Source organism: Callospermophilus lateralis, chromosome 5 (genome assembly GCF_048772815.1).
Source record: "Callospermophilus lateralis isolate mCalLat2 chromosome 5, mCalLat2.hap1, whole genome shotgun sequence".
NCBI lineage: Eukaryota > Metazoa > Chordata > Mammalia > Rodentia > Sciuridae > Callospermophilus > Callospermophilus lateralis.
In genome coordinates this window covers 38,298,032-38,307,560 of record NC_135309.1, presented here as the reverse complement: position 1 = coordinate 38,307,560, position 9,529 = coordinate 38,298,032, and the positions used below count along the sequence as shown (strand labels likewise).

General features: G+C 41.1%; 1 protein-coding gene across 1 annotated transcript; it reads left to right on the top strand.

Moving 5' to 3' along the window:
- The first annotated feature begins 1,973 nt into the window (after window positions 1–1,973).
- On the top strand, window positions 1,974–8,915 carry LOC143400347 (immunity-related GTPase family M protein-like). The gene is made up of 2 exons (XM_076857614.2): window positions 1,974–2,192; window positions 7,695–8,915. Exon 2 carries the CDS (start codon window positions 7,716–7,718, stop codon window positions 8,913–8,915), a length of 1,200 nt encoding a protein of 399 aa, XP_076713729.2. The 5' UTR covers window positions 1,974–2,192; window positions 7,695–7,715.
- The last annotated feature ends 614 nt before the right edge of the window (window positions 8,916–9,529 follow it).

The following is a 9,529-nucleotide window of genomic DNA, read 5'->3' as shown; positions in this document are numbered from 1 at the left end:
AGACTCTTAGGAAATTGGAATCTTCCCCTCCCCTTCCTTGGCTCACAACCTGCTCCCACTGACACACCTACAGCAGGGACAAGAGTGAGCTCCCAGCCCTCATTTTAGCTACAAAGTCCTGTATTATAGATTATAGGTGCCAGAGGGGAAGGAAACTACAAAAGGCAGGAAAAGACACACTCAGGTGGGATGATTGCAGTCTTTCTGATGGTTACTGTGTAGTAAATGCTCTTCATATAAAAGAGACAAGGGATTTTCACACAGTCTTCCCATTTGGGCCCTGAGGGATAGAGATAGATCAAACCTAGATGCTGCTTAATATCCTCCTGCCATTTTCTGAAAATTGTGGAGCAACCTGACTCTGTTTTGATTGAGTTCATCTTACTGAGGAAGACCCATGTCCAGATAAACATCTTCTTGCAGTGTGCTGCTAGTTGGCAGTTTTTTACTCAAAGGTGGAATCAAGGATGGCAAAGCCAATTTTAAAACCCCTTAGCCACATCAGTGTTTATAACTCATTATCCACATTTGCAATCTTTCCCCAAAGCTCAGAAAACAGACTCAGTCTTCACCTTGTTACTGTCACATAACTCCAGCCCAGTGGTCCCTTGCCTGACCATATACTTTCCTATTGATTCTACATTAGAATAAGGAGATGAAATCCACTGAGAAGTCAAAGGCCTGTCTAGGATCAAATGTTCATTCATGCCCCCACTGGGGACTCAGGCCTCTACCTTCTCATTCTTTCTGGTGACTCATTCAGTCTAGTACAGATTCAAAAACCTCAGTGTAATTTGAACCTGATGATGGGGGAATTTCAGAGCCTGGTACCTATGCAGATTCCAAGCAATAGGGAAACTACTAATGTGCTGGGCTGAGCATTCAGGTAGCTACACTGAGCAGGAAGGAGGATGGATGGGGCACCCAGAGGGTGGAAGACAGGGTCCTGTGGACAGTGTATCTTGGTCATGGAGGTCTTATCAATATGTGGTGCTAAAGAGGAGGCTTAGGAGTTGCAGCCATGGGAAGGACTCTCCCAACAGCAAGAATAGCATGTATGAAATGTGGGGCACTCAGGAATGCAGTTATCCCAGAAGCTAGGTAGGATGTACGCTGTGGATGGAACAGAAGGTTCAGGGACAGTTAGGTGGTAATCAGACCACCTTTGGTCCATGGACAATGATCAGAGTTTCATACTTTATCCTGCTACCCTATCTTGCTCTGGTAATCATGGCATTTTCCCAGTCATGTTAATTAGCAGCATTCATCCCCATGGTCAGACCTATTAGTGGTCAGGCCTGCCCCTCTTAAAGTAGACATTAGCCAGGAAAGTGACAATCAATTATATGGAGTGGAAGAGTGTAAGCTGGTTATAGAGAGTCTTTCCTGAACTGTGAGAAGTCAGAGGTCAAAAAGAATCACAAATTAACAGCCAGGTATTCTGGAGTGAACAAATGCCTTGATCTGTGGGATGATCAGGGGAGCTCCATTGTAGAGAGCGATTATGCACCTGAGTTGACTGGTATGGGAGGGAGCAAATGAAGCTAGCCAAGGACAACAACCACTAGGAGGAACTTAGCGGTTAGTGCCTGCAGCTATCCAAAGGGCCTGACCACACATTGTCCAGATGTCAACATCTCAGAGGACATGGGCTCCAGGAGGTGAGGAAGAAAGTCTAGGCCCAGAATGTCTTCATCCTGGGCTAAACTTTCATAGCCTCTGGGCAGAGCTAAGACATCCTGGACTTGGATTTAGGCTAGAATTGAATGGTTTCTACTCCTACTGGAAGGCAAAAGTGGAAACTGAATGGCTGTATCCTGAAAATCAGTTACTTACAGGAATAGAAACTGAAACCTTACTCCACCAATGTTCCCCTCCTTGTGGAGCTGAGGCAGGCAGCCAGACTGAAATCTACAAACAGCCGAGCAGTGAGCAGGGGCAGCACAATAACTCTACTGTGAAGTGAAGAAAGAAAACCCAGGAAGACTGAACTCTCCCTTTCTAGCTCCTCTCCTCTCCTTCTCTATTGGTTCTTCCTCAGAAGAATTCAGCTTTCCACAAGTGACTTCTGCCTTCTGGATCCACCTGGGACTGGCAATTGCCTCTGCCTGAGACAGCAACCTTTCCCAAGGGAGGCAGCGATATCCCAGGAGAACTGCTGACATCTCCTCACAGCCACCCCTCTGAAGCAGGTAAGAGAAGGGATCCAAAATACAGCTTGCTAATAACTCTGCTAATAGAATGACATTAAAGGTGGATCCTTTACACCAAGGGCAGAAGAGTTTCAGATGAGGCTTACTGCACTCAGGGTGTGTTCATAGCTCCTCTCTGACATCCTTCAGGTGCTACATAGCACTCTAATATATTTTTTTGTGCTTCCAAAACATCCAGTGTGGAAGTAATATGCTTCTCTCTTACCTACATATTCCTACTGTTTTGGTTCTTCTGATATGGACCAATTTTTTTAGGAAGAAGATGGGATATGCCCTCCACATTTTCTAGAGCCTAAGCTGGAAATGTTTCCTGTGAGGTCAGACTCCCAGGATCTGAATTAGCCACAGGCAATATCTGACAGAGCCTGAAATTATGACATCCTATGTTTTCCTTACCTGGATCATTCAGGGAATTAGTATCTGAGGTTGAATTTTGAGCATGATGTATCAGAGTGACCTTTTTGCCTGACTCAATTCAAATATTTTATCTTCATGGAGAAACTAGCTCTGTTGCTGGGCTCCAACTCATTCCTTATAGACTTTTCCTAGAGCATTCTAGGTATAGTACTGCACCCATTGATCCCGGAGAGGTTTGCCACCCTTTTCTGGAATAAATTAGCACATTGATATTTCCTTAGTCTTTCCTGATGATGATGAAATAAACAATAAAACAAGGGTTTGGACCCATATAGGATCTATGTTCAAAAACTATTTGTTGCTTCAGATCCATTCTAGTCCAGTCCACATTTCTTTGATTCCCTTTGATAAGCGCTCAGGGTAGTTGAAAGAAACTTAAACTACATAGAACCCTGCATAGGAAATCCACAAAAAGCCTTCTTTCTTTATTTTTTTCAATTAAGTCATAAAATGTATTTTGTGGGTCACAGCCAACATTAAAGTAGTGGAATAGAATTCAATAAAATACCATTCAACAGAATATAATAGAATAGACTAAAGATAAAAAAAAGTAAATCATGTGACTTGATCTTCATTCAGGTCTTTGCCTGTGATTGAACATGTGTGCACGATTATCACGTGAAATGCATCTCTTACAGTGGATTTCAGTCAGAAGACTTTAAAGATGCTACTCACAGGGTTTTGTTCTTCTTTTTAAGCCTAGCTGTTTTTCCTCTAATTTAACCTCCTTGTTGGGCTCCCTTTGGAAGCTAGAATAGTCTGCTCCCCTTCCTTAGGTCAGAGGTATAATTTGGGATGGGCCATCGAAGAAGGGAGTATAGGGGCTACGATAGTATACTCTGATAGACTTTCTGCAAATGTCAATTTTCAGCACTGTGAGCCCCAGAGTCTTAAAGCTGTCCCATACTAACCCTCAATACTGACTCTCCCTGGAGGATCATGCAACCTCACCCAGAGTTATCCAGGTCTTTCCCTGGTCTCTTTGATACATGGACCTCAGCAGAGGACTGTTTACAAAGGCCCTTGGTATTTTATCTCATCTGGGTCTACTATACAGTTGTGACCAGCATCAGGGTTCAGGGCAATGGACCAGGGAATCAAGCATTGAGGGCAAATAATCTGGATGTTGGGTCCAGAGCTATAGGGTCATATATACCTTTTCTCACAGAGCACAGAAGTAAGTGCTCAGTTGAGGAGACAGGTTGGAAGGGCCTGACTTAAGTGAGATTTGGCTACATAATTATTCTCAAAAAGTGTAGGAGTAATGCCTACTTCCCCCATCCTTGTTATACAGGTCAATACCTTGTCTCAGCCCCTCCCCATAGGAGAGCAATTGCCAGAGGTGTGTGGAGAACAGGCTTTAGTTCTTCAGGTGACAGATTTAAAGAAGGATAACTAATTGTCCTGTCAATTTGTAATGAGAGATTTATAAAATATATTTCTTTTCATTAGATAGAAATGGATCAAATACCTAGTAGGTACCAGAGGCATTGGGTAAATAATCTAGAGGAATTATTTTATTGGAAGTGACAAGAATGTATTAGTATGATAATAAGCATGAACTGATACTTCCCAAATCTTCTTTTTTCAATTCCAATTTATCATTATTTGCCACAGTCTGGCTGGGCACAAAATCACGAGCCACTCAAGCAGGAACAAACTTTATTTTTTGAAACTGCAGCCAATGCCCAGTACGCGCCCGGGAAGATCACACGCAGCGTTCTCCCCAACCCCAGAGCAAGTTCCTCCCCCGGAATTCCCTCCTACTGCACTTCCCCAACCAATGGGAACTCTCCAGGAGTCCTGCAGCAGGCCAAGGTGAACAGCAGGAGTCCAATATCCATATGAATGTAAATCTTAACATAATCATATCATCTCAATGGCTAGCTGGCGTCACCTTTCAACCAAAAATGCCATGCAACTTATTACTTGGCTGTGGCTCTTAGCAATTATTATTTTATTGTGAGAAAACAGAACCCACTCAATCAGGATTTAAGAACTATATTCACTCTCTTGGGCTTCCATCTCTTAGGTCTTGGGAAGAGATGTGGTGACTTTCAAGGTAGAAAATACTATATGGAGGAGATGATCTACTCTTCCTTTCCCTAAGTATTAATGTTCTCTAAAAAGACATTTTTCAGTTGATGAAGGCAGAGTCCAAATAAAGAAAGCCCCACTCTGGTTTCTGGAAGCAGATTTTGCTTTGTGTCATTCCCTGACCTCTGATGAGTCCCGAATCCTGATCATATATCTGTGTGTAAAGGTTGTTCTTTTGTTCTGTCTCATTAATGCCTCTTGAACTCTTCTTCCCCTACTTGGTAGGGATTTTTAGGAATTCTCTGGATCCTCTGCTGCTGTAGCACAAAAGCAGCCAGACACTACGTGTAAGCAAATGGGAATGATTGTATCCCCAGTTTTACTGATGGACACTGAAGTCTGAATTTCACATATTTTAAATTTGTCACAAAATATTGTTCTTCTTTTAATTTTTTCCCCCAGTCATTTAAAAATGGAAAGCCTATTCAGGGATGTGGTCCATTACCTGTCTTAGTCCATTTTCCATTGCTCTAATGGAGAATATCTGAGATTGGGCAATTTATAAGGAAAAGAGATTTAGTTGGCTCACTGTTCTGTAGTCTGGGAAATTCAAGATCAGATAGCCACATCTGGTGTGCCACTTCTTGTTGGTGGGGAGTCTCTGCAGTCTCAATGAGGTAGAAGACATCACATGGAGGGAGAGACACCTACTTTCAACCAAGTTGAAATACCAGGTTCTTTCACTTGATCTATCAGGAGAGAATTCAAAGTGATATAGATCCATATATAAGGTTTGATCATTTGTAGAACAATCAGGGGGAATGATTCAGGGGATGCTCACTTCTTTCTGTCCTTTTTGGATTACTAGCCCCAAAGGATCCCTAACATTAATATTAAGACTTTCTAAGATCCCTAATCTAAGATCTACAGAGCCCGATCCAGGGACAGAAAATTCCTTGCACACAACCTGGAACTCACACAGAATATTTTTTCCCTGGGTTCATGACTGTGGTGAGGTCTATAATGGACACCTAGTATCTCTCTGATTATTTCATTAGGTACCTCCCTCTCCTAAACCTCCTAGAATAGGCTCCAATTAGTGGGTACACTGTTGGAATTTCCTTTACAATTATACATCAATGATGGTATGATAGGAAGAGACAGAAGCTAATTTCTATTCTTTCCCAAAATTGTTAAAGGTGAATTCAAGTAGTTGCAAATGCAATTGATTGTTATAACCAAATCAGTGACCTCAAGGGAAGTACCTAGCATCAATAATCATTATCTCAGGGAGCTAGATTTCTATTACATATGATTATCTTTGCCAGACAGAAAAATAGAATCACATTCAGAAGTTCAATTTTTGAATCCCTCACACACCTTCTATGTAATTAAAGATTTGTTATTTATTTATAATTCTCTGTTTCTTCAAACATAGTCAAGGTTGAAGATTAGGATTTGAGGAAGATTAAATGAGACAAGGCATGAAAAAGACTCAGCACTGACAGATTCACAAATATATCGCTTTCATACTGTGCGATTAAAGTTGGAGGGAGGAAAAAGAACCAGAGGAAGTCTTTATCAGAGACTATAAGACAACCAAAGAGCCTTCACCAAGAGGACTCTAACATACTGTGGATCCTGCTATGAAATATTCACATGAATCCTGGGAGCAGGTAGCATGATTTCCTCAAAGCACAAGGCAGAAAACTGGGATTTTAGGAACTTGTTTATGTTGCAAAGATCTGAGCTGATCCTCAAGGGATTCTCAGATTATTTCATCCATGGGGAAGGTGCATGTAGACCTTGGAGCTAGAAAATCAGCAGCTAGAAGAATATGGAGAGTATTGTTGTGCTGCAGGTAGGGACTACCCCAGGAGAAGAGCAAGGACAGTGGTGTCTTCAGGAAAGTTGTGAAGAGCAAGATACAGCACCATGAAACCTACATGTGTTCATGTTATGAAATTTATCCTACTGAAAGAATAGCAGGCCTTCTGGGACAGAAACCTGACTACACCAGTTGTGAGTACCATATAGGACCTCAGAAGCTTCAGGGGACCCCATTTGTGGGCCAGCTAGGGAGCGCCTTATAGGTCAGGAAGATTCTATGAGACACAAAAAAGCAACTCTGCAGCTAAAGAAATGGTCTTGAATTTCAAAAATTTCATATTCATGCACAAAGAGGTGATTAAGTACTTTTAAGAAAAGTACCATAGCAATCACAGATAAATGTAGGATTATGAAAGTCCATCAGCCAAGAAAAGTCTATGTGTTACAACCTTGAGTCGAATCCACTGGATAATTCCAACTAATTGTCTTTATAATCCTGTTCTACAAATGCTTTCAATCTCATTGCAAGAATTAAGCTAATAAGAGAAACATGTTCATATAACGTCTTGAATATGTATATGAATAACACTATCAACAGTTATACATAGAAATATAAAAATTTAAGTGCTGACTTAAAATCAGTAGATTATTCATAAAGTTGTTCTGACTTGTCTGTTGAAGCTGTAGTTATTGGTGAACATCATCTCAGTTTTTTAAGAAACACAATACTGCCAGAAAAAGAAAAAAAATCACTTTTAATAGGATTATTAACAATAATTGAACTGTTCTTGATGAAAAAAGATAACCCCAGGGAGGACTAGCACATCTTTATCAGTGAATTACTCACTATAGAAAGCTGGTCTTACCAGCATTTCCAGTCTCTTCCCACAAAATGGGGCAGAATAAGAATGTGTGCTCCCACCTCAATGACTTGCCTGACATTCTGCTGCTCAAGTTCATTGGGTCACAGTCCTGATTTGGGGCTAACCATTGACACATAAGCCCCAAGCAATCTTAGGAACTCCATAATCCCTAAGAATGTGTAAATTTCCTTAATGAATACTTTGCTTGCTCTGTTTGTAATTGAAATTCTTTGCTATCTCTTTTGTTGTATATCTGAAACCCTGGGAATGAGATGTGAACTCTCTTGATTCCTGTGTCACACTGTGTCTAACTTCCTCTATTCTATTTCTGCAGGTGGCTCCACTACTCACAAATATGGCAAAAGCCCCCAGGTCCTGTTACACTCCATTGTCTACATCCTTCACTTCTGTTGTGTCATACCATACAGGCTGGAACATTTTACCTGAAGAGATGAGCAGAAATATTGAGAAGTCCTTGAAAGAAGGAAAGCTGTTGGAAGTGGTCTCTGTGTTCAGGAGGACTGTAGAGACAGTGTCCAGAAACCAAGTAAACATTGCTGTGACTGGGGAGTCAGGCAATGGTATGTCATCCTTCATCAATGCATTGCGAGTCCTGGGACATGAGGATGAGGCCTCAGCTCCCATTGGGGTGGTGACAACCACCCAGACAAGAGGAAGCTATTCTTCTTTCCACTTTCCCAATGTGGTGCTGTGGGACCTGCCTGGCTTGGGGACTACTGCTCAAAGTCTGGAGAACTATCTGAATGAGATGCAGTTCAGCCAATATGACCTCTTTATCATCATTGCATCTGAGCAGTTCAGCATGAATCACGTAAAGCTGGCCAAAGCCATTGAGGGGATGGGAAAGAGGTTCTATGTTGTCTGGACTAAGCTGGACAGGGATTTCAGCACAAGTGCTCTCTCAAAGGGACAGCTATTACAGAATATCCAAGAGAATATCAAGGAAAATCTTCAGAAAGAGGGTGTGTGGGAACCCCCCATATTCCTTGTATCTAACCTTGACCCTTTATTGCATGACTTCCCAAAGCTTAGGAATACATTGAAAATAGACCTCTCTAACATCAGGTGCCGTGGTTCCTTAGTCATGCTTTCCCACATTTGTGAGAAGATCATTAATGATAAAGTGAACTCCTTGAAGGGGAGGTTATCCACAGAGCATGTGGAGGATATTCTTGGCATCAGGGATGCTGATGACTTGGGGAAGTGTCTGGAAGCCTGCCGATTGCTCTTTGGTGTGGATGATGCATCACTTCAGCAGGTGGCTCATAGAATGGGGACATGGGCTTTTGAGTACATGACCATCATGAAGTCCCAGGATTTGCACACTCTCTGTGGAGGTGACTGGAAAATGAAATTCATGACTTGCTTAATCATGAGGGCATTCCTAACACTTTTTAGATATATACCATTCTTAGGTAATCCTGTCATCCACCACTTCAGATTCATGAGACATAGGCGCATCCTTGAGTTAGTTGCTCAGGACACCAAGAACATCCTGATGAAGATTCTGAAAGAATGTATGCTCTCCATCTGATATCAATTTTGGGAATAGTCTAGCTGGCTCATTCTTAGGTAGAATTGGCTTGCTTCAGGATACCATTCTCAGTTTGATCTCTCTTTCTCTACTAAGAGAATCAAGTTATTTCCACTAGGAATCAAGAGATTCAACTGAACACTTTCTATTTCTTTTAAGGTTTATAATTCTTTGAAAGGAGTTAAGAAAATCACTTATCTTCCTTTCTCTAATCCTAATATATTCTTCTTTTGAGGAACAAGTATTGTTGAAATCATTAATGAAGTTTCCTGGGTTTAGTATATAAAAATTTTGATAGTAATTGTTAATGGTGATATAGATCTAAATTAATCTGTTTTTCCACTAAGACCTTAAAGTTAATGAGTGAAAATTGTGGAGTAAACATTCTACCAGAAACTCCCCAGAATGTAAAAAGTATATGTATTTTCAGGGGAAATAGAGAAACTGCATACTTGATGTTCAGGGCTATGTAGCAATGGAAATGAAATCACATTCTAGGTTGTGTGGAAGCAACCAGACTAGTCTTACATGTGTTAATGAAAAAGAAACTCAAGCAAGATCAGGATGCTGGCATCAGAAGAAATTTTTCATATTTTGTATAAAATTAACAACTC

Bases quoted from the DNA above. Each gene is read 5' to 3' on its own strand.
- LOC143400347 (XM_076857614.2), top strand. From the start codon at position 7,716: ATGGCAAAAGCCCCCAGGTCCTGTTACACTCCATTGTCTACATCCTTC.